Source organism: Coenobita brevimanus, chromosome 27, assembly GCF_032717465.1.
Source record: "Coenobita brevimanus isolate Jiangsu-jjx chromosome 27, ASM3271746v2, whole genome shotgun sequence".
Lineage (NCBI taxonomy): Eukaryota > Metazoa > Arthropoda > Malacostraca > Decapoda > Coenobitidae > Coenobita > Coenobita brevimanus.
In genome coordinates, this window is record NC_136980.1 from 4,356,745 (window position 1) to 4,382,965 (window position 26,221).

General features: G+C 41.9%; 1 protein-coding gene across 1 annotated transcript in view; it reads left to right on the forward strand.

Moving 5' to 3' along the window:
* The first annotated feature begins 1,048 nt into the window (after positions 1-1,048).
* Positions 1,049-26,221, forward strand: part of rho-5 (rhomboid-5) — a 38,146-nt gene continuing 12,973 nt past the window's right edge. The window contains exons 1-10 of the mRNA XM_080268279.1: positions 1,049-1,188; positions 2,276-2,554; positions 6,307-6,496; positions 7,581-7,706; positions 8,934-9,161; positions 10,994-11,068; positions 16,338-16,571; positions 20,802-20,948; positions 24,132-24,206; positions 25,837-25,998. Of these exons, the coding sequence (XP_080124405.1) occupies positions 1,169-1,188; positions 2,276-2,554; positions 6,307-6,496; positions 7,581-7,706; positions 8,934-9,161; positions 10,994-11,068; positions 16,338-16,571; positions 20,802-20,948; positions 24,132-24,206; positions 25,837-25,998 (1,536 nt within the window). The 5' untranslated portion in view covers positions 1,049-1,168. The remainder of the gene's footprint in view (positions 1,189-2,275; positions 2,555-6,306; positions 6,497-7,580; positions 7,707-8,933; positions 9,162-10,993; positions 11,069-16,337; positions 16,572-20,801; positions 20,949-24,131; positions 24,207-25,836; positions 25,999-26,221) is intronic.

The following is a 26,221-nucleotide window of genomic DNA, read 5'->3' on the forward strand; positions in this document are numbered from 1 at the left end:
AAATCCAATAATGGTATATGGATTGACGCTCACATTGGTTAACTATGGCCTGATATTCCCTCGCCTATTCAGGAAGCGACAGACGTAACGGTGATGTTTTACAAGAAGGGCAAGGTGGGTGCAATATTCCCATGTCTCGTCTCTTAATAGTTTTTCCTGTATTCTTTTGAAATATAGTTACGATGGGAAAATTATCAAGAGCTGCATTTTATCTTTGCGGGGAGAAGGTATCACCATCCCATGGCTCTTTTTCCATGTGTAGCTTATCTTGCATCCTGTTAGTGCAAATAGGTCTTTTATTCGGGTTAACTCCAGCTAATTTCGCTGCAGTGAAAGCATGACACTTAAAGGCTTACTACACTGTCCTTAAAAACTCCATGCAATTCTGTGAAAGTGATACGAAGTGATGTGAGACATGAAGACGTGCGAGGTGGGGAGACTGAAAGAGAGGAGCAAACAGGACGAGAGTAACAAGAAATGGCAGAGGGAAGGTTATTATGAACAAAGGAAATGAGCCGAACTGTGTATCATGTTTAGTCCAGAGAAATCCTAGTTATGGATTGCATACTTAACAGCAGCAGCTAGATCACATCATTAAATTCAGAAGCAGAAAAGCGACCGAAGCAAGTGGTAAACATACATATTTCATGCTTCTGCTGTAGTTTTTTTTTTTTTTTTTAAGCAAGTGCGCAAGCTGTTTCATTGATTAATGTATCTATTCACTTTTGATTATCTACATTAACCTTTCATAATTAATGCAAATACAGAGAAAAAGGAAATGCAATAAGATGACGCACATTTTGAAGGTGATCACATTTCTTTTTTAAGAACCCGGTGATAACAAAGGCATGGGTGCCAAAGCGTTATGCAATGCCCGTGAACTGTAATCTACTATCGGAATATGCTGCTCATATTTTATTTACCCAATAGAGAAAACTAATTTTGTGGTGTATTATAAAAGTAATGAATTACACTAAGAAAACTTTGGTGTAATGTTATGGAGAGTGGTGGTACTGCTAACACTTGGCAACATGGCCGTATGATTTGTTGTGATCACGGTCGAGTAAATCATCAGACCCAGTTATTTGCGAATATGGCGCAGTTTCCTCTCTCCTGTTTCCGTGACTGAGCTGCTGGACGACGTAACAATACCCGAGGCTTTAGGGACATGGAGGAAGAGGACCCGGAGTGAGTAAATAAGGGAGATATGAGAAGAAATGTGACAGCTACAGGGGGGGTCCTACCTGGAAAAAGTGATGAGCTACTGACGTGATTTAAATAGAACGTGTTTATTTGTTAGAGATGTTATTTTTATTTACTTGACACCAAAAGATGGTGAATTAAATGTAACATGAGAACCTTTCATTTCTGTGAACCTGATATTAAGCACCAGTAAAGGAAAAGCCTTGAATATGATATGACTTACCAATAAATATGAGAAGTATTCCAGTGACAAAATCAGAGGCTACGGCATTCATGTTAATTAACAAATGGAATTCTATGTTAATTATTCCCCGTAGAAATGGCAGCTGTGAATTAACTGCACTGCAAGATATAACAGACTAAAGAAAAAAAGTAAAATGATCCTTTCAGCCAAAAACAGAATTATGAGATTTTGATCCTCTTTTTTTTTTTCGTTATTTTATACAGTTCCAAGACACTCAGCTAAAGACTCAAGCCATGTGCATTGTTTCCCGTTCAAATACACTGCATCTTCCATTTGAAAGGACAATTTTGCAAACCGTCCACCTCCAGTTTTTCCTTTTTGTTTAAAATAAATTCTATTTGACTTGTTTTAATAAGCCTTCATAGTTTTAGCCATATTTATTACCGTACCTTTGGTAGCTTTAAGTTTTTGGAATTTGGGTATCAAACAGGGAACATTGGTTGTGGAGCCTCATCATTATTGCAGGGAATTAAGTGACTAAGTGTATTAGAGGTTTGGTATCGGTATCAGTTTGTCGTACTGTACTGAAATTACATACTCTACGCACTCTACACAGCATACTGTATGTACCATTACCTGCTGTCCACGCTATCATTCTATGTATTTTATATTTGAATCTGTTTTATGTATGGTATTTAGGGTACATTACTTTCAAGTACTGTACTGTAACATAAATGCAGTTTGAACTAGTTTTTTTTTTCTTTCTTTCTTTCAAGTTGTACTGTAACCTGTATATAATTTAAGCAATGGTTATCAGTAGTACCGCATTATTAGTTCTCTCAAACAGGTACCGGTACCATATTAAACAAGTTTATTTTGTCCCTGCAGGAGGATAGTGGGTGGTTCTCGCACAGAGGGTCAGCGAACAGCCAGTGCCCCCGCATCCACCTTGGGTCCCTCCTTGGCCCCTGTCACCCGTCAACATGCCCAACCTCAGTCCCACCCCCACCCTGGCCATCCACAGCATCCGTACGCCCAGGCCCCCGTCCCACACAGCCAGTGTGTGGTGTCATCACCTGCCCCCGTTGTTGCCCCCACCCAGGCATCCACCACTGCCAAGCCCCGTGGCCCATCCACCACCATGACACGCAAGGAGCAGGTCAAAGCGTGAGTATACCCACACATCTCAACTTCAGTACTGTACCAAGTAGAACACTGTAGAGTGCACTCGCTAGTTTCACGCATAATGGACTTTTTTTTTTTTTTTTTTTTTTTTTTTAAGGTAAGCAATTTATTTGGGTGATAAATGTGCTGAATTATCCTATGATACAGTTAATTAGACAAATCAGAGTAAAAATTTGGAGATATAAGCCTTCAAAGTTGCACATAAAGAAGTTGATGGCAGCACAAGCCTGGAGTGACTGTGACATCATTGGCCACCAAGCCTGGGGATAAAACACAACTGTGATTGCCAGCTGTGTGCTTGTAGTTATGCTGATTAGCCAAGCTTTGCTTCGTCATGGCCAAGTTAGCAAATAACCACCATTGGTGCTTTGTTCCACTGTGCAAAAGCACAAGTAGAATCACACGAGATAAAAGATTCATCACTGTTTCAAGAGAAAAACACCAGGCAGCTGTGGTAGCAAACAGTGCTTTGAGAGTACACCATCACACCTGACAACTGCTACTGTTGCGAAGCGGTGTGAAGAAATACCAAAGTGGTGGTCATTTACCAAATCGGCACTTTTAAATGAAAAAAATAATAATTTATCTTTTCTGTCAGCAGTGGATGGGGGTGCCCATCATCCATTCACTCAGTGTAGGGATGTCTTATGGTAACCATGTAACTGGGGGTTTTGGCAGGGTTAAGTGTCCCCTAGATTCCCCTATCTAAAATCAGTCATGGGAGATATTTCGGGGTACCTCAGAGGGCCCAATACCTACCCAGGGTCCCAACGAAATGGGCAGATTCGCATGTCCATGTGGAATGTGAGAGGAGTGAATGAGGAGAGCAAGAAAATGGAAGTGGTTAATATGCTGCGAGGGCATTTGTGTGAAACAAGGATGAAAGGGTGTGAAGCGGAGGAGTGGGAGGGTGCGAAATGTGTAAGATTGGGTATGAATGGGTAAGGAAGATGCAAGGAAGGAGTTGTTTTGTTGATGAATGAGGTGTGGCAGAGTGAAATGAGAGATTACAGGTGTGCCAGCTTGAGATGTATGTATGTCAAGTTCAAGATTGAGAAGGTGAAAGTGGCTGTGATCATAGCGTATGCACTGTCTGATGGCAGGAGTGAGAGAGAGAAAGACAGGTTTTGGGATGAGCTGGATGAAGCAGTGGGAGAAATCCCCAGGAGCTATAAAGTGATCCTAATGGGCAATATGAATGGAAAAGTAGGCACGGGGGTCATGGGGATAACATAATGGGTTGTAATGGAGTACCAGGAGAGAATGATAATGGGAAGTGACTGAAGGATATGGCAGGAAAGGAAGTTGTGCATGTGTAACTCGTATTTCAAACAAAGATGCACAGAAATATACATGGTATAGAGGGAACAGGGATCATGTTGAAAGGAGCCTGATTGATTACATACTTGTAGAGAGGTCGATGCTGTGAAAGGTTGCCGATATGAGGGCAGTGTAGTATTGTGGTACAGTAGTTGGACTATCTATGCAAGTTGTGGAATGCAGTATTTTATGTTTAATGTACGTGCAGCTGTTCTGTACTGTTTGCTTTGCTATTCTCTAATATGAAGTATTTACTGTAATGTAACAGTTACTGTATAGTGTGAATTTTCTTTATCCACATTTTCCTCGTAAATACCGAATGACAAACGAACATAGAGTTATTCAAGGCCTACTTGGAGTCTTTATTTGCAGTGCAGTTTCTTCCTGAAAGGTAAGAATAAACACATTACTTAGTAAATAGTGCATTTATTGAGAAAAGGAGCCATTGAGACCTACCTGTATTGTTTGTGTATGAGCTTACAGCCAAACGATGCACTATATGTAACACTCTTCATTCAGTAAAAGCCTGGATACCTGGTAATTTACCAAACAGTGTGGTGTCCGGCTTTAACGTCAAGGGGCTGGTACCAATTAGTTCATTATGTCGAGGGTTTTCTAAAGATGTTATCATCATCATCATCCGGACCTCCTCTCCCACCCTAGGGCAGGGTGATGAGTAACAGTGTCCAGACAACCAATGTTTGCCCAGTACAATGGGCCATGCTTCCATTCACTTATCATTCAAGCCCTTGAAATCCTGGCTCCATCTGATAGGCCAAAAAAAGATTTTACCACATTGTGTAGCTTCACATATACCTATCAGAAAGAACCAATCTGAATGCTGTCACTCTAAAAAGGGGTGCCAAATCTCTGGTCATGCACTTCTCCACACACAGTTCATCAAGCCAGCTCGATCTCTTGTCAGTCCCTTAGCCTCACCAACTTCCATACCTCTCTTCTTCACACACTCATCCACCATATCCCTCCACCTTCTTCTTGGCCAACCTTGACTCCTCCCTACTTCAGATTCGCACAGATATACCTTTTTCACCACTCTATTGTCATCCGTTGTCTCCACATGACCATACCATCTCAGTACTCTTTCTTTGCTTCTGGTATCCACAGACTTCCTCACTCCACATCTTTCAGGAATCACATTGTTCCATATTCCATCCACTCTCTGCATTCCACATACATTCCTCAGCAGTCCCATCTCCATTGTTCTTACTCCTAATTTTTCATTTCTATGCCACATCATAGTCTTTCATCTATATGTTAAAGTTGGCACTAACACTCCTCCATATATATATATATATATATATATATATATATATATATATATATATATATATATATATATATATATATATATATACAGTATATATATATATATATATATATATATATATATATATATATATATATATACAGTATATATACATAATATATATATATATATATATATATATATATATATATACACACACGCACACAATCGCCCACATTTGTATTCCAGCTTTCAGTCTTACCCATACAATCCTTGACCCAACTGATCCATACTCTCTTATGTTCTCTTTCCATCTTTTACTCACAACTATACATATTCCTTCTTTTGCCCTCTCATTCTCACCTACTTCTGCACATATACCCCATCCATACTCCCATTCTCTCACACTCTCACCTCACCATTTAGTTTCAGTTACTCCACATACATCATCTTTCACATACCTGGACAATCTCTCTCTCTTTCACCTCATCATTCGCATGTCTTACATTCCATGTTGCAATTACCATGTCCTTTGTCCGGTCCTGGGTCGTCATCTTTTGGTCAGTCTTTGTCTGAGGCTTCTTGTTTGTCTTTTTAGTTAGTCGTTTTCCGGGGAGAGGCACTAACTCTCCGCCAACCCTTTTAGTCGCCTTGTACGACAAGCAGGGATATATATATATATATCTTAAATGTCAGGACCAACTGCCTAGCCCTGGACTTCTACGCTCCTCATTGGGCACTGTAGGATTGGATGATGGAGATTATATATATATATATATATATATATATATATATATGCCATCAAGGGGAGTAGGCTGGGCATCTACCCTTAATGTACTGGACTCCAGTAGCCTAGACTTAGGCCTGAACCCCTTGAAGGGGGATAAAATGGGATTCGTCTGTTACTATCACCATTGAACTCGTGCATCCTCCTCCAGTCTGAACCTTCGCAATGGATGACCATCTCTGGATGGGAAAAGAGGTTGGAATGATGATGATCACGATGAATTGATATGATGATGATGATGATGATGATACATCCCAATACAAAGGTGGATTTCGTTTCCCAGTTTTCCAAATGGAGCTTAGTTAAAGTTAGTTTAAGTTTGTTTAGTATTTGTGACCAGAGTCACATCCTTCCCAACAGGTATGTGAAGAAAGAGACGCATGAGTTCTTTGGCTTGTGCGAAATATCAGAGGAGGACCAGCGACAGCGGTGGCAAAGCAAGCGCAAGCGGCTGGCCTCTCGCAAGTATGGGCAGCTCAAGGACCTCCCCGCCGCCACCACTACCCACCACACACAGTCTTTCACCAGTGACTTCCATGCCTTATCAGAGGTTAGTGTGCAACAGTTTCATTCATTTTGTTTTTGAAGGCTCCCACTTGCTTGTAATTGTCAGCCTTGGTCACCTAATGGCAGCTCTTCATGCAGCTCGATCTCTGGCAGCCTCCCTGTTCAGTTCCTTAACCCTGAGGTCACACCTACTGACCTCGTCTCTGGTCTTTCTTGGTCTACCCCTTGCAACCCCACCCGTAATATTAATGTTTCTCACTTGCTGCACCCAGTTATCATCCACTATCCTCTCCACATGTCCAAACCATCTCAATCTACCTCTCCTCATCACAATACCAATACACTCCAGTCCCATCCTACCTCTCAACTCTTCCATTGTAAATCCAGCCCCCCCAACCCTTGCACGCAGGGACGCACTACACTTCCACCTAATCATTGTCTTTTCTGTACGTCTGAGCTGACGAATATCCTCCTCCTTTACTGTCCAGGTCTCGCTACCATACAGCATTACATTCCTAACACATGCTGCATACAAAGACCCCTTAACACATAGGGAGAGTCCTCTCAATGTCAGGAGAGGCAACAGCTCCCTGAACTTCTTCCAACCACTTCTCACCCTAGCCACAGAGCTAGCTCCAGCCCCACCTCCAGCACACAACATGTCTCCCAAATAACAAAACTCTTCCACACACTCAAGAGATTCACCAGCAAGTTCAATCCTTTCACACCTGAGAATCTCCACCTGCTCTCCCCGACACGCCGTACACATAAAATCAGCATTATCTCGCAGTCTACCTCTGATACCACTACATCTCTTGTGCACCCATTTATCACAAACACCGCACAAGATGGAATTAATCCCAAACCCTTGTGGCATTATTATCCAGACCTCTTTTTCCCACCAAAAGATGAAGTGAGGCAGCATCCAGAAAGCAAGAAAAGAGAAAAAAAGAGCAAAAACAAATTAACATGTCCAGTGAAGTTTGCTACCTCCTCATTCACTTACCATTCAAGCTCCCAGAATCCTGACTGCACCTCATAGGTATAAGAATCAGCTTCACGTAATTGTCCTACATGCTCAGTCTTTAACCCGCCACAACCTACTGACACACATCACTCTCCTACAGCTTCAGGATGTGTCGGGGTGGGTGTCAAGTGATGGTGTGGATGGGGACACATGGCCACAGCCACCCCACCGAGGCAAGGACTCTGTTGCAAAGATGACCTGGGATGGACTCTCCTTCGTCGTTGCGGTCAGTACACAAGTGAATGATTTGGCATTTGTGCTTGATTGGTAGTTTTGTTTTGGTACAGCCATGAGTAAAAGTCTTGACACTTCTCTTCCAGCTGTTACAGTAGAAGGTGTTAAATGAACTGTTTTTACTTAATAACAATATGAAGCACACAGCAAAAAGTATGCAAAGGAAGGATACTGGCTGTCATTTAGGGAGGAATGAGAAAATCAGGAAAACAGGATGCAACAACAGCAGAGGAATGTCAATCTTTAGCTCATGACTGTAAGTGAAAATGGTTATTATTGATGTATAGCCAGGGACAGTTCACCTCCTATTCCACTGGTACTGCATCACATATTGGGTATGTCTTTCTCTTTTACTCCAAGATGCATTGTGTCAAAGAGTATTATCTATGGGCAGAGAGAAATACCAAGCCTCCATCAGCTTATAAATGGTAGCCAGCAGAGGAAAGAGAGTATGGGTAGTAGATGTGAAATATCAGATGAACTTTTGTCCCCAGTTGTATATGTAGGTGGGAGTGACTATATTATCATTTTTTTTTTAGAAGCCACCTGGATGAATTATATGTATGGATGATTTTCAACCATTAGACATGAAACCTTTACAGGATAGATAATAATGGATACTACTGTAAGGACTTCTGGAGCTGTACCATTATAACAGCTTTTAAATCTCCTCATATTTTGTTTATCAGTTTATTATTAATATTGTAATGATTATCTTTTTTTTTTTTTTTTTTTTACAGTCCCCCACTGAGTTCTGTTCAAGTCCAACCTGTTTTCTGAATTCTGTTCTTTGTTCACCATAGGTGGCAGGTACTATCATCTTTTTGAAGCCTATTTCTTGTACCTCTGTGGCAGAGTAAGATAATACTGTACTGTACATGGTTTCCCTAGCATCTGTTTGTGAATAGCAACATATTCCATTTTTAATGTCGTATAACAGTTCACCATTTAAAATGGAGAGGTGGTAGTTTTAGGTCAAGTTAAAGTGGTGGGAATGTAGTTAAGGCTGTTGGTCTCAAACCAGACCTAACATAACATTTGTTCCCCATCGTACCAAACATAACCTGTCCTATGATCTCCCTCAAACCAGTTCTGACGATGTATGTTTATAACTCTCCAGTATAAGGACAAAGCTTAAAATTGCTGCATGATTATTAACATGATTTTATCTGCATCATTGCGTGTATTCTAACTGAACCTATTTTCCTCCTAACGGCAGACTGTGGCTAAAAGACGAGCTAAGAGCCAGATCTCTGGGACAGCAGGAGGGCGGTCAAAGAGCCGCAGTTATGCCCCGGCTTCCATGTCAGCGGCAGACAATGTGTTCGATGAGCCTGATGTCTCCCCTACCACTACCACCACCACAACCACCACCACCACCACCACCACTGCGCTCAGGCCCACACCTCCCGCTGACCACTACGCAATGGAGTCTCTCTCAGATGAGGTATGTGTCTTGCTGAGGGGTTGTGTTGTTTAGCCCTTCATTAGCTTTGTGTTGCATCACTCCCCCCCCCCTCCTCCACCACTCACAAAGAAACAAAACGGACAACTCGGCACTGATTAGTATGTCTCATTAATATTCCCCTGCCTCCCTAAATACTGCACTTCACAAACATATACACAAATGCATAGCCACCATAGCCATATAAAACCTACAGCCAAACAGCATCCTTTGTGATCTTCCACTAGACATTCATTCCCCATAAATTACTCCTCCCAGAAAGACATGAATTCACCTCACTAGACTGTGATTTAGCCACCACCAAAACAAAACACTGCTTACAAAAATTTTTTTATGTCTTATTGTAAATACACCCCCTCACACCACAACAAACTTACCATATGCACCTCACTTTCATATCACAGATGATCTTTCAACCTAACCTCTTAACTTCAACAAAAGATCTCTGGTAGTGTACAGCTGAAGTTGTTGGTTTCCTGCAGTCCAATGGATTTATGTCCTTATGAGCTTGGGGTCACAATAACAGCAGCTTGATCAGTACGTATGGTACCTTTTGGGGTAGTTCCTAATTATTTCTCTCTTGAACAGAATCATATGGAGCTGGCCGAAATTAAATATTCTAGTGTATTTGCAGCAATGAAAGAGTTCATAAAGATTATAACATTGGACAGCAAGGGTATATTTTGGCTGGGGGAGTGTGGGGTGACAGAAATTAGCTGTCAAGTACAATACCTGATTGTGTCCATAGCAATTGAAGGTTGGAATCATAGTTTAGCATTAACATTCACCATTTATTGAAGGCAGTAAATGAAAATGCTTACACATGCTAGTATTATCAGTGGTTTAAGCATAAACATAAGTACACTTGTTGATGGATCATTTGTTTTGTTTTTCAAGGCTCCAACATGCTTGCATACATCAGCCATGGTAACCAAATGGCGGCTCTCCATGCTGCTCAGTCTTTGGCAGCTTCCCTACTCAGACTCTCATCCCTGAGGTCACACTCAATGACCTCGTTCCAGGTCTTTTTCGGTCTGGCTTTTGCAGTCCTACCCCCAGCGTTAATACTTTTCACATTCTGCACCCAGTTATCATCCCCCATCCTCTCCACATGCCCAAACCATGTCAAAATACCTTTCCTCACCTGGTGGTTTAGTGGGTAATAAAGGCTTGCCATTCAGATTGAGCCTGTGCAGGTTTAAATCCAAGGGATGGTTGGGGTTTATGGCTCATGTAATGCCACTCAGGGATGAGCAAGGCTGGTCACTCTCATCTTAAATGTCAGGACCAACTTGTTCTAGACCGGGGCTCCTACACTCCCTGTGGGGCAACACAGGATTAGATGATAATGATGATGATGATTATATCTTTATAGTTGAAAAGTCTATCCTAAGCTGAATAAAAGTGTCAGGAGATGACAAGAAAAAGTCATGATGTGCACAATGGTTAATTACTTTTCCCTGGTCCGTCTGGTCAAGCAGACTCATCAACCACACCCAAGCAGCCACCTTCCTGTGGCAGACAGTGCCTCACCATGGTTAGAACCAAGTCCTTCCACATGGTGAGATGCAGAGAAAAGGGAGGAGGCATAGCCCCCAAGAGGATGAGTTGTGTATAGGAGATGTGTATGAGTAGTAGTCTCTGTGTGGACTTTGACTACTTCATGATTTTTTTTTTTTTTTTTTTTCCCTCCAGTATTTTGTTGGGCAGGTAATTAGGTTGTAGGCTTAGTTGTCAGTGAATGTTGTTTAGAGGTTATATAATACTGTCAGTGATTTCTTTAGATGCCAAGTTTTTTATTTATTTTTCTGCAGGTATTCTTCGACAGCAAAGTGACATCCAGCCCAGAGACAGGGACTGGCACCACTAGTTATGACACCAGTAAAGATGTAAGTTGTCTATCTCCATGTAATAAAATCAAATAAAATCATACGTTGCTTTTATTTTTTTATTTATTTTTTATTTTTTTATGCGAGGAAGAAGGAACCAAAGGCCATGAGCCCTCAGTAACAGTTCCCTCCAAGAGAAAAACAAAATACAATAGAGAGCCAAATTCAAGATCCGATCATTTTGAGATGCCTGGACACACTGCGTTTGAAAGACTGGAGATCATAGGCAGCAGGAAATACAGATAAAGGGAGACAGTTCCAGAGCTGACCTGTTGCATAAATGAAAGACTGGGAGTAATGGTTAACTCTTGCATTAGAGAGTTGGACAGAAAAGGGATGAGAGTTTGCTGCCAGACAGGTGCTACGTGCCCGTCGTAGAGGTGGAGGAATGCAAGCAGACAGTTCAGAGGAGCAGTGACCATTAAAGTAGCGATAGAAAAGAGATAAAGATGCAACAGTGCGGTGAAGAGACAGAGGTTGAAGGGAGTCAGTAAGAGGAGGATAGTTAATGAGACGAAAAGCCTTTGACTCCACCCTATTGAGAAGAGCTGTATGTGGGGAGCCTCCCCACACATGAGAGTTGTACTCCACACAGGGGCGGATAAAACCCCTGTATAGAGTCAACAATTGTGCAGGGGTAAAGAAAGAGCGGAGTCGGCTTAGCACACCCAATCTCTTGAAAGCAGATTTTACAAGAGATGTAATATGACCTTTCCAAGATAAGTCCCGAGTAAATGAAACCCCAAGCATGTTCAAGGATGATGCAGGATTAAGCTGAATATTATAAAACATTAATGGGTATACCTGTGGAAGATTTTGTTGGGTTGATAGGTGTAAGAACTGAGTCTTAGATGCATTAAAGACAACCATATTATTTTTACCCCAGTCAGAGATACGAGCCAAGTCAGACATTAGGTGTGTCATAGCCTCATCCCTTGTTTCTTGAAGTAACTGTTGAGATGGGTGTTGTGGGAACCGAATGGAAAGGTGAAGGGTGGAGTTATCAGCGTATGAGTGGATAGGGTTAGATGCACAGCTTAGAAGATCATTGATGAATAAAAGGAAGAGAGTTGGTGATAGGACAGAGCCCTGAGCAACACCACTGTTGATAGATCTAGGAGAAGAACGATGGCCGTCTACAACAGCGGCTATAGAACGACCAGAAAGGAAGCTAGCGATGACGGCACAGATAGAAGGATAGAAACCGTAGGAGGGCAGTTTGGAAATTAAAGATTTATGCCAGACTCGATCGAAAGCCTTTGAGATGTCAAGTGCAATGGCAAAGCTTTCGCCAAAGTCCCGAAAGGAGGATGACCAGGAGTCTGAAAGGTAGGTGAGAAGATCGCCAGTGGAGCGTCCCTGACGGAACCCATACTGACGATCGGAAAGAAGGTTGTGATAGGAAAGATGCCTTAAAATTTTTCTATTAAGAATTGACTCGAAAACTTTTGAAATACAGGACGTTAAAGCAATTGGACGATAGTTGGAGGGTTGGGAGTGGTCACCCTTCTTTGGGACTGGCTGAATGAGAGCAAACTTCCAGCAAGAAGGAAAGGTACAAGTTGACAGACAAAGGCGAAAGAGTTTGCCTAGGCAGGGTGTAAGCACAGAAGCACAGTTCTTGAGAACAACAGGAGGGACCCCATCAGGCCCATATGCCTTGTTAGTACTGAGGCCAGTGATGGCAGAAAATACATCAACTGAAGAAATTTTAATGTCAGCCATGAGGAAGTCAGAGGAGAGAAGTGATGGAGGAACAGCACCGGAATTGTGTAAGGTGGAATTGGAGGAGAAAGTCTGTGCGAAGAGATCTGCTTTATCAGTAGAAGAAATAGCTACAGAACCATCAGAGTAGAAAAGAGGAGGGAAGGATGATGAGGTAAAGTTGTTAGAAAGATTTTTGGCAAGGTGCCAGAAGGAGCGGGAAGAATTCGAGTTGGAGAGTTGAGAGCATTTAGTATGGATGAAATTATTTTTAGGGATGTGCCAATAGTATCGGTATCGGTATCAGTATCAGCAATATCGGCCTTTTTTTTTGCAGTATTGGTATCAGTATTGGCAAGGTAAAAATATGCCAATACTCTGATACTTTTCTGATTTATTATGTGATTCACTACACTCATGTTTCATGACACTGATAAACAGATGGTTATGATATTACAGGATATTACATTGCATTATAATTACATGTATGATGTAACATTATCATATATTAACACTTTAAGGAATTGTTGAACATAGAGGATGGAAGTAATACGAGTATAAGTGGCTAGGGAATGGCTGGGAGGAGGAGGGAGGTGAGAAGACAGGAAGAAATCAGTTGGATAGAAGTTGTGGAAGCAATGAAGAAAGTTAAATTGGGGAAAGCCCCAGGAATTGATGGAGTGTGTGGTGAAATGCTGAAGTATGGGGAAGAGATAGTAGTAGAATGGATGTGGAAAATGTGCAGATTGGCCTGGGAGGAAGGTAGAGTCCCGGAAGATTGGAAGTCAGGTATAATTATTCCCTTGTACAAAGGAAAAGGGGAAAAAGAAGTGTGTGGTAATCATAGGGGCATCTGTCTTCTTAGCATAATAGGAAAAGTGTATGGTAGGATACTTATTGACAGAGTTAGAGAAAGAACAGAGGAATTAGTTGGAGAAGACCAGGGAGGCTTTAGGAAGGGAAGAGGTTGTGTAGATCAGATATTCATTCTTAGATCTTTAGTGGAAAAGTTTCTAGAGAAGGGAAAGAAGTTGTATACGGCTTTCATGGATTTGGAGAAAGCATATGACAGCGTGGATAGACAAGGATTGTGGAAAGTATTAAGAATATATGGAGTAGATGGGAAGTTGTTGAATGCTGTGAAGAGTATGTATGGTGGTGCTAAGGCTCTAGTGCATGTGGATGGTGAACTGAGTGAATTTTTCTCTTTGAAGGTTGGGTTGAAACAAGGATGTGTCATGTCTCCATGGTTGTTCAATCTGTACATGGATGGGGTAATAAAAGAGGTACAAGGTAGGGTAGTGGATGTTGGAGTGGCCCTAGTGAGAGAGGGTAGTGTTTGGAAACTCCCTGTACTGTTGTTTGCAGATGATACTGTGTTGTTGAGTGAAGACGAAGGAGAGCTGCAAGTCTTGTATTAGTGTCAGTATGCGAGCATGGTGATGTTACCACAACTCTGATACCCTCTCCAAAGCATTTATTTCAAGCAGGTTCCTAGACAAATATATGTTAGTTATGATACATTATCTGTATTAGTTGTATGTGGTCCTTCTGTTTATTTTTTACTATTTCCCATGTTACGGAACAGATAGACAAATACTGACAATAAAAGAACCAAGCTTTTCATCTTGTTATGGTTCTTCATAAGGATCAATACATTTTCTGTACAGTACCATTTCTAGTAGCATCTAGGATCACCACAAGAACAAGAAGTGGCAAATTCTAACAAATTACAACCAGGATGCACAGAACGAGATGTTGCACAAAGCAAAACTAGACAACTGAAGAGTGGCTAATGACCAAAACTGTATGCCCTCCATACAGGAAATGGCAATTGGGCAGTAAACAGAGTTGAATATAACATCAGGGTGATGTCTTTAACTTTGTGCTACGAGTAATTTCTTGGAGATTAATCCCATTTAAAATTTCTCGGTAATATGCCGATTATTGACTACCGGTTAATCAGTAATCAGCAAAATTGCTTATCGGCCCAACTCCATTGGTTGCCCGTCTTCACGTGGGATGGGTGGGGGTCCAAAGCAGTACTGTTGGAAGTCAGTAGGGTTTATTCATTTATTCATTCATCATCTCATCCAGTGTTGTCCCATGAGGTGCATAGGAGCCCAGGTTAGGCAAGATGGTCTTGAAATTTAAGATGAGAATGACCAGCCTCACTCCTCCCTGAGTGGCATTATGTGAGCATTAAATCCCCGCCACCCCTTGGATATAAATCCTTGAGAGGAGCATGTGGAGTGACATGGAGGGACAGGTTGACGAATGAAGAAGTGGAGGAACGTTGTGGGGTGGATGTGGATGTGGTTTGAGAAGATTAGGAGAAATACACTGAGGTGGTTTGGACATGTGGAGAGAATGGAGAATGAAAGACTGAATAAGAGGGTGTATGTGGGTGAGGTGGAGGGAGGGAGAGGGAGGGGTAGACCGAGGATGAGGTGGAGGGATGGAGTTGAGAGGTATATGAGGGAGGGGGGAGTGAGTTGGGGGGAGGGTAGTCAAAAGGTGGGTGACAGAGCTACATGGAGGCCACCCTTTGCGGGATTAAGGCGTCAGGCTATAGATAGATAGATAGGTTAAATCACAGCCTTTTTCCACTCTGCTGGCACAGTTTCACTCATCCATGCGTTCTTGCATATCTCCAACAAGCACTTCATTCCGGTCTCTCCACTACACTTAATCATCTCTGCAAACACCTCATCAACCCCAGCAGCTTTCCCATTTTTCAGTCGCTTCACAGCATTCTTCACCTGTGCGAGTGGGGATGCACTGGAGAGGAGGATCAGCTAGGATGTATAATGATTAGAAAAATAGATAACCAGCAAGTGATAATGGATAGGTAGGGCAGATGGGTTTAGGGGAGTTAGAGTCTTGTTGGCTGAAGAGTGGATTAAAATTGTGATTAATGTGACTAGGATTAATGACAGTACTGGTTCTGAACTTATAGTTGGTTGTAGAATTGAAATTTGCATATGCCCCACAGGTTAAACCAGATAATGTGATGTTAGTTATTTTTTTTATTTATTTATTTATTTTTTGTAATGACATAATGCCTGTTGGAGGAAAGTGTGTTGGAGAGATTGTGATACTGGTGGTGACTTAAATGAACATATGGGTACACATGATTTGGGGTACAAAGGGGTACATGGAGATGGAGGGGATATTGGAGATTTAAGTGTGGATGTTGAAGATGAAATAGTACTTGAGTTTGGGAGCGGTACAGAATGTGACACTGGACTCAAGTGGGTGATAACATTATCCAGATCAGTGGTAACATAATATGTGAGTAATAGTATATTCAAGTGCTTTATACAGTGCTCTTTTCACTTCAACTTTGCTTGTACAGCAATTGCCATCGCTCTGTGTTGAATGATGGGTTGCAACAGTAGATGAACACTAGAATATGTAGTAGTCAAGAAATGCTATAGAAAGGATGTAGAGCTGTAGCAGTGTCTTATTCTGTTACAAAGCTATGCAAAAAAAAAAAAAAAAAAAAAAGCCTGGGACAGTTTATGACTGGTCAGTACATGGGTGATACCTTCTTATTTGTCAGGTTGGTGGTGGTCGGTATCACCCCAGCGTGCAGGAGTGGCAGCGGCCGGCGGTGCAGGTCAGTGATGCGGTGGATGCCAGTGGACGCTCCTCTGCTCATATTGGCCGCTCACGCATTTGGAGCCGCATTCTAGACTCATGTTTTGACAACTCAGATCGGCGGCAATATGGACGTGGCTTGACTGGCAAGCTTTTCAAGCGCTCGTTCAGGGAGACTGTCAGAAGGGAGAAGGATGTAAGTACAGTATTTGATCTGGTATTAGGGGCTGTATTTTAAGTGGCAGAGGGGACTTTGTACTGCCTCATCGTCAACAGTTTATGGCATTTTTGCATAGTGCACATTTTTACCACTTTATGTTACAGGGACATACTGTGTTGATAGTGAAAATATATAAATACAATAATTCCTCTATTACCCGATGTAATAGAGCCAAAGGTATGTCTGGAAAGTGGGCCCCTGGCTCCTGGACTGGTACTTAAGGACCCTAACCCAGCCTAACTTTGAAAGCCACCTAAATAACTCGCTACCGGACATGCATAGCACCTATTTAAACCTATTTAAGACCCTAAAGACCAATAATGGACATAAAGCATGAAATAAATGAAAAGGAACCAAAGAATAAGGTATTAGAAGTGACTGTACCTAAGCCAGGGTACATACAGCACTTCTGTGGCCGCCATTTCTAAGGATTTGGTGGTGGTGAAAATTGCTCTTGAAGCACTTACAGTACTCCAGTGTTGTGCTGCACTTCATCCTTTTCACTGTGAATTATAATTGTTTAACATTGCACATTCTGTTCTTACTTGCGCCACACCAGTTGCAACATGCCAGTGTTGCACTTTGCACTTAATCCTTTGCATTCTGAATTCTAATTTCTTGACACTACACAACACTGTAAATTCTCATGTGGTCTAGTGGCAAAGTATTGCAGTTTATTCACCGTTTATTCACAAAAATGAGCACGTGGCACAGCCATGGCGACGTATGTGCACTCACGATGGTAGGTGGGCGGGACCTGGGGAGGATGAAGGGTCCCTTTAGTGGACGTCGGAGGAACTATGTGCCAAAACACAACTGTTTGTCACTGCACGGCAGATTTAAAGTAGGGATGAACACATCAGCTTTTTGGGGGGGCAGGAGGGGGGGGGGCCAAGGACCCTAGCCCAAAATGTCTGAGACTTGGGGTGTCTGGGTCTTAAAGGAATTACTGTACTCACTCATGGTTGGACGCAGCGTGCATCGATTGGTAACAAGAGGGTTAAATGAAAACAAACCCAATTTAGTTACTAGAAACTCAGCAGCTATTGTAGATTTTTTTTTTTTTTTTCCTAATATCCACAATGAAACTCTGGTAAATGGTTTACTGTATACTGACATATCTGATCATTTCCCCATATTTTGTAGAAATGTCCATAATATAGTAGAAAAGAACCAGGGTGTTAAATTAACTTGAATATTTTGTAAAAGAAATATGGAAAACGTTCTCTCACTGTTGCAAAATGTAAACTGGGCAGAGGTTTTAACTATAAATGATTGTCAGGAAGCTCTTACAAAGTTTCACAAATCATCTAAAGAGAGAAATTTTCCTCTTGTGAAGGTAAAATCTAACTACAAAAACCGAGAACCATGGCTGTTAAAGGGATTGAAGCATTCTATAAAAACTAAAATAAATCATTTGTAACTTCTATTAAAAGATCATTTGTTAACATCATTAATAGATACTCTAGTTATAAAAGGATTTTACTGAAGCTGTTAGGTCAAGCAGAGGTCAAACACTGTGAAAATATATTTAAAGTAAACACCAAAAATTTAAAGAAATGCTGGGAAACTATTAGAGAGATCATAAATAAGAAGACAGTAAGTACGAATGATGTGTTTAATATAAACCATCCATCCATCCATCATCCAATCCTGTGTTGCCCCATCAGGAGTGTAGGAGTCCAGGACTAGGCAAGTTGGTCCTGACATTTAAGATGAGAGTGACCAGCCTCACTCATCCCCAAGTGGCATTACATGGACAATAATCCGCAACCACCCCTTGGATATAAATCTGCACCGTCTCAATCCGATCGGAGTGCTTTAATTACCTAAACTACCAGGCACCATAGTTTTGTTATATGGTTCCCCCCAGCATAGTAAATGGTTCTTGGTGCACAGGAAACCGTTTGGCATGTCACTCAGTGTAGAGTCACCCATAGGCAGTAGGAAGAGGAAAGAATGAAGAAAAGACAGAAGAGTGGGTGTAAAGTTACCCTTAGGCAGAAGGAAGAGGAAAGAATGAAGGAAAGAAAGAAAGAAGAGGAAGGAAGGAAAAGAGGAAAGGGCAGACACCCAAAGCAGCACTACATCGAGTGAGTTTAATATTACTTAGAGAAGTAAGTGATAGTAATATTATAGGAGAGCACTTTATTTCTTTGTAAACAGGTGCAAAAATTTGTAGAACAATGCCCTCAAGTAAGAGAAACTTTAAAAGATATTTACCAGCTCCTAATGTCAGCTCACTGTATTTATCGCCAGTGTCACAAGATGAAATTTTTGGGGTAATCTTTCCTTCATTCTTTCCTGTTCCTTCTGTTTACGGGTGACTCAACACTGAGTGACAAGCCGAATGGTTTCCTGTACTATACACCAGGAAACCATTTATTAAGGTGGGTGGTAACCATATAACCAAATTATGGTGCCTGGTGGTTTAGTGTGCAATTGAGGCGCTCTAATCGTGTTGAGCTGATGAAGGTTTATGTCCAAGGGGTGGTTCGGGTTATTGCTCACGTAATGCCACTCAGGGATGAGTGAGGCTGGTCACTCTCATCTTAAATGTCAGGACCAACTTGCCTAGCCCTGGGCTCCTACACTCCTCATGGGGCAATGCAGGATTGGATGATGGATGGATGGATGGATTAGTAACTTAGAATATAAAAGTCCTGAGTACGATAAAATCATTGCCAAAGTTGTTAAATATTCATGTGAAATTATTTGTGAACCACATACTCATATATTAGATCTTTCATTCACCCAAGATAAATAGAAATAAAATTAGCAAAGGTCATGCCCATACAAAAGGGAGGAGATAAAACATTAATCAATAACTATATGCCGAAATCTCTCTTATAATTTTTTTCCAAAGTCTTTGAAAAAGTAATGTATAATAGAGTTACCCAGACCATGAGAGGGTTACTGGCATCAGTAACAGTATTCAGGCTCTAATGACTCACTCAGAGCTGAATAAAATTGTCTGTCATTAACTGGAATAAATACAAGAGATGCTGTGATCATTGGAGAGTTAAACTTGCTGGGTGTTCAGTGAGGAGGACTATAGTACATTTGTTCTATAGTGGTCTGGTGAAGATCTCTAACCCTTTGTAGCTCAGTTGATTGCTACATGTTGGCATACTAGATTATCAGTGACTAGTAACCAAGGAGACTCATTCATATCTTATAACCACAGTTATTAAATTTCATGTAACCATGACTTAGTAGTCATACTGTGGGAGTGAGCTAGTTCTGTTAGTTGAAAACAAGCACTCATTCTCATCTTAAATGTCAGGACTAACTTGCCTAGCTCCAGGCTCCTACACTTCCCATGGGGCAAAGTAGGATTGGATGATGGATGGATGGATGGAAAACAAGCATACAGTGTAGTCACGGGGCGCGACTCTCAGGTTGTTATTATCGTGCCCTGGCAACCCATCATTCAGAAGTGCGTCTGATTTTGTGTATAATATGAGACGCATGTGATTCATGTATTATATGGTCGTGTATAATAATATTCGTGTATAATATATTTGTGCTTAATAATATGATTCGTGTATACTGTGATATGAAATCGGACGCACTTTTGAATGGTAGGTTGCCAGGGTACGATAATGACAACTTCAGAGTCGTACTATATTGGTGCTGAGTTTTGACAGAATGACAATGAAGTTTGGGGTCTGGTGTGATCCAGTGTGTTGAAATTCATGTTCATGTCATTTTACCCATACACTACAATGATATCTTCTTTGATGTTTTTGCTACCACCAGATAGCTTTACTGTCTGTTAGCTTCGGAGAGACTTTTGAACATAGAGTGATTCACTGTAGTCGTCATTAACCTTTACTACATGGGTGATCTGCTAAAAGAGAGAGAGCATATATATTGTTACAGTATTTATTTTGCAACTCTTTATTGTCTTAAACAAAAGTGTAGGAGCCTGGGGCAAGGCAGCTCAGTCCCAATATTCAAGGTGAGGGTGAAGTTGTTTTACCCAGATGGGCTTTATGTGAGCAATAAACTCCAAGTGCCACTTGGATGTAGACCCATTTGGGCCACATTCAGGTAAAGCACCTTAACTTCCTCAGACTACCATTTCAAACTACCAGCAGATATTTCAGCACAACAATGAACATACCAGTACTTAAGTGTGACAGTTAATAAGTTGACAGATCATACTGAGTAAACTAGTCATTAAAAATGTTGTGCTTACAGGTGAGGAAACAGCTGGACGAGATGAATGACTACCGGCCGTACTTCACGTGGTGGGTGACAACAGTTCAGGTGTTCATTCTCCTCCTCTCCATCATGTGCTACGGCCTTGCTCCACGTGGCTTCACACTCAAACAGCAATCAGGCCAGGTAAATAGAATTGACCATGAACAAAATTTTGATCTGCAAGAGTGAGAATGTATTCATATTATGTTTTTCTTCATTCACCATGCAGAAAACTAGTCATAGTTTCAGCTTCCCAATCCACTCACTCGATGTAGTGCTGCTTTGGGTGTCTGCCCCTTCCTCTCTTCCTTCCTTCCTCTTCTGTCTTTCTTTCCTTCATTCTTTCCTCTTCCCTCTGCCTACAGGTGACTTTGCACACCCTCATCTGTCTTCCTTTCCTTCATTGTTTCCCTTCTTTCTGCCTATGGGTGACCTTACAGTGTGACTAGCCAAATGGTTTCCTGTACACCAGGAAACCATTTATTATGCTGGGTGGTAACCATATAACTAAATTATGGAACCTGGTTGCTTAGCGAGTAATTAAGGCACTCCAATCGAATTTAGCTGATGCAGGTTTATATCCAAGGGGTGGTTATGGTTTATTGCTCATGTTATTTCACTCAGGGATGAGTGAGGTTGGCTATTCTCATCATAAATGTCAGGACCAACTTGCCCAGCCCCGGACTCCAATGCTTCTCATGAGGCAACATAGGTTTGGATGATGGTTGGATGGATGGACACAGACAAGACATTTAGAGAGACGGTGATATATTGTGTATGTCAGTAAAAACATATGTTGAGGAGTGAAATCAGCTAAGAACTGTTCACCAGGCAGTGTAATAGTAGTAGTTGTAGTAGTAGAAGCCCTGGCCAAGAAGAATCATCAATCACAGGCATGCAACAACCCCTGCTTGGCCATCCTGTGCATTGAATCAGTCTTCCTTTGCAGTAAACAGCATCTTGCCACAGTGAGATGCAGGGAAGTGTGCTGAGGTTTAGTTCTTGGATGAACAGCACACTTGTGTATCTCCACCAAGTTAACAGGAGCACCATAGTAGGCTTCACATCACTCCTGTTATTTAGTTATATGGTTACCCCCCAGTGTTGTAAATGATTTCGTGATTTACAAGAAGCTATCAGGTCTGTCACTAAGTGTTGTCTCCTAAATGCATCACTACAAGTGAGTGAATGATGTGTGTCCCCACCTACCTTTACCAGCTGGTGTAAACATGTATGTATTTCCCTCACGAAATAATTACAGGGATGAATATGAAAGTGTTAATTGGAATGCTCACCATAAACTCGCTTGATATAGTACTACATTCAGATGACTTTCTACAAAACAATAATCCATGGGGTCCGTGTGATGCGGGAACGGAATTGGACGAGAAGGTTTCAGTAGCTCCTAAGTTGGGTAGTAATTATATAAGTTAACCATTAAATGGACATAGGGAAGTATAGTGGGTTAAGGCATTCCAATTCCAACTCTATGTGAACCATAATGGTTCATATTATAAGGGTAATTAGGATACTTGCTTAACCCTTTTGTGCCGGGGATGGCATAGGCTGCTGCAATAGAGGTGGACAGAGAGCGCTGGGCGACAGGTTGAGCCACAAATGCAGTCCCACCACAGTTTGAACTGGCTGTTATTTGATCTGGTCACCAGAGGGTAGGGAGAAGTTCCTGCTACGTGACGCAAATGTACCTCTGTCTTCTCTGTGACTTAGCCAGGTACTGAACGTCGTTTTTTGAAACCTTTTTGTCCGATTCCCTTCCACCCTCATACAAACCCCTTGTCTTATCCACCTGTCAAGCCTCTGCCCATGGGTACTGGGAAATAGCTCAGGGCTCAGTGATAGTGCCATAGGGCGTGCCTTGGACACCACTATGTGTAGTGTATCTAGTAGTGGAGAAGTTATCACATTGAGAGCGAAGCCAAAGTCTGGGCCGCACACACACACATCAAGACATCCTGCTTCATGCGCAAACAGTTACAGATTATCTTCATATCCTTACTCATTGACGGGACCACCTGCAGACCTGGGAATGCTTTCATTCACAAGAAGAATTGGTGAGTAATATGTTCTTTAATATCTTTCTCTAACTACTATACTTTTCTAGATATGAAGGTTTGAAAAAAGACTATTTTGGGAAATATTGCTGTAGGGAGAGGGCGGCCACGCCCAAAACATTCCTGGCGTCTAGGGGTTAAATAAGGCTACTCAGGGGATGTGACTGTACCCATTTTACTTTAACTTGGTTTAAAATTGTCCTATTATATTCAGTACTAAGTTGTATCAAGAGATTATCACCAAAACTTGATGCTAGTCAGGAAGCAGTGGTATAGATAGGATGTACAGCCATAGAATTGTGTTATTCTCTCACTGAGCTATGTAAAATTAGCTGCAACGGGACAAAAATCTGGGCTGAGATAAGGTAAAAAGACTATAGTCACCAAAGCCTTGTTTGAACTCTGTAGCCTAGCCCTAAACTCTTGCAGTCTAATGGAGCAAGATGGCCCCCTACATTTTCACAAATCACATTGTTTCTTATCTGAGCCACAGTAACACACACGCACAGATTCCTTACCAGTCTCATTTACACTGCTGTCTGACTTTTGCACTCGTACCATACCAGGTTCTTGACCTCCATACATTAGTTTAGGCACTAACTTACCTATGTGCAGTCCTCCTGCAGTTTCCTGACTCGTACCTCTCATTTATAACATAACTTCTTAGCACCAGCCAACAGCAACAGTGACAACAGCAACAGGAAAAATGACACTAACAATGGATGCTATATTAAGGTGCTTTGTTGAGTTTGACATTAGGCTACATATTTTTATTTTATTTATTTATTTATTTTTTTGTAAAGAAGAAGGAACCAAAGGCCTGGAACCCACAAATTGTTCTCTCCAAGAAAAAACAAAAACAAGATAACAGGGAGCCAAATTCAAGATCCGTTGCAAATGAGGAAGTGAAGGAGCATTGTGGTGTTGATGTAGATGTGATAGTGTTAGGAGAAATACATTGAGGTGGTTTGGCCTTGTGGAGAGGATGAAGAGTGAGAGACTAATGAAGAGAGTGTATGTGAATGAGGTGGAAGGGGGGAGAGGGAGGGGAAGGCCAAGAATGAGATGGAGGGATGGAGTGGAATATGAGAGAGGGGGTGTGGGCTGGGGGGAGTGCAGTGAAATAATGAAAGACAGGGTGACACGGAGGCGATTTGTTTGTAGCCACCCCTCACGGGTTTAAGGTGTCTGGCAGTAGATAGATAGATAGATGTTGGAGTCAAAGTATTAATCATATTTTTCTCGCCATTTACAGGTGTTGATGGCCAGCCTGTCTATCCAGACTGTGGACTACTGGGAGCCCTCAAACTTCTGGATAGGTCCGAGAGCGGTAAGTGGTTGAGAAGAAAAATTAATACCTGTAGACTGCACAAGGGTCATCAACACAGTCATTATTTTCCCCAAGTCCCAGTCTTCACTGAGAATAAGACCTGCTGCAATTAACCTGCTGCATTGTGGCCAATTTTTCATCAATGACCCCCCACCACCACCACCACCACCACCACCACCACCACCACCATCTCGGCTCTTTTTTTTTTTTTTTAGACCTCCGCATTTTATGAGAAACATTGGAAAATACTTTAAAAAAGTGCTCACCTGAGCTTATAAGTGTGCTATACAGGTGTCCCTTCAAACACCTGGTACCGTCTTCTCTGGGCATGTGCTGCTGCTGTCACGTTTTCTATGGTAAGGGTAACAATTGCAAACCACTCAGAATAGGTAGATATTTGTTCATTTGGTACAAAGTTATATGTAGGACAAGAATATATTGGTTTTCACACAGTATTATAGGCAATATAAACATTGTTTCACTCACTGAACACATCAACATACCGCACCTTCCTTGACGACATTACCTCCTCATCACTTTTGCTCGTTTCTTCCTCTTGCACCACATAATCATTGTCCTCCACTTCGTCATCGATTGGGGAATCACTCGCCTGTGAAGGCATCAAGGGTGACATGAATTTCATCGTCAGAGATACCATGGCGCAACATGGTGGGGTCCTGCGGGGTCGGGGAGTCTTGTCGCCTGGCGGCGGGTAGAGGAAGGTGTCCCGCATGTGCCTACCAAAAATCACCTGCGAAACTTGAAAAATGTGCAAATGACAGACCTCGCAATTGCAGAACGTACCGGTATGTCGTCGGGTCTTGTGAAAAAAAGTTGTGGCATACCCATACATCGACGGGACGCGGCGGGTTAACTAGACATGTGGTCAGGTGTAAGGTCGAGGTGATATGGTGGTATTGGTTGTGATGTGCCAAAGTGATGATGCTGTGTGATGGTATTTGTGCTGGTGTGAGGTGGTGGTGTGGTGGTGGTAGTGGTACTGGTGTGATATGGTGGTGATAATGATACTGGCATGAGGTAGTGGTGTGATGGTAGTGGTGTGAGGTGGTGGTAGTGGTGTGAGGTAGTGGTGATGTGAGATATTGGTATAGTAGTGCTGCTTGTGTGAGGTGTTGATGTGGTAGAGATGTTTGTGTGCAATGCTGAAGTGGCAGTTGTGTTGGCATCAAGTATTTGTGGAAGTAGTGCTGTTCATTTGTGGTGTCTCTTGATGTGTGGTAGTGACATTGTGGTACTAGGGTCAAGCGATGTAAGATAGAGGGTACTATTTGAGGGGGTATCTGTGGTCTGGAGGAAGAGTGTTGAACAGTACAAATGGGGAGAGGAGGAGGGGGGGTGGAGGAAGCAGTGTGCTGTAATTGAAAGTGTGAGAGAAATATGTATCCTGGAGACAGTTCTGCCATGGTTATCCTCTGCTAGGGGGTTCTCAGGAGGGAGCAGGGCATTGAAAATTATACATGGTAATGATATATTACCAAGTAGTTAGGATGCTGAGGTATGAGGTATCTCCCTACTTATTTAGTATAGTATTACATCACCCCATCATTAGGTGGAGAAAATAAAAATCATGATGATGATGATGATACCGTTAACTTATTTTCTCCTTCAGGCTGACCTCATTCACCTTGGAGCAAAGTTCGCACCGTGCATGCGAAAGGATGAGAAGATCTACCGGCACGTGGAGGAGCAGAGACGGGCAGAACGTGAAACGGGCTGCTGCATACGAAATGACGACTCTGGCTGTGTGCAGTCCTCGCGGAGGGAGTGCTCGGTAAGGGAAGAACACTCTTAACCTTGTGGATCCAATAGCTTATATTCATATTAATCTTGCCGTCCTATGACAGTTGAACTTAATATAGGAAAGACATTCCAAACTAGATGAGTTAGATATAGCCTTTGCCAACCCCTTCATTACAAGAAGTCTCCCCTAAACAGTAGCAAATTATCTGTTCTATAATGTGAAAAAAAAAAAAAAAAAAAAAAAAAGTGAAAAG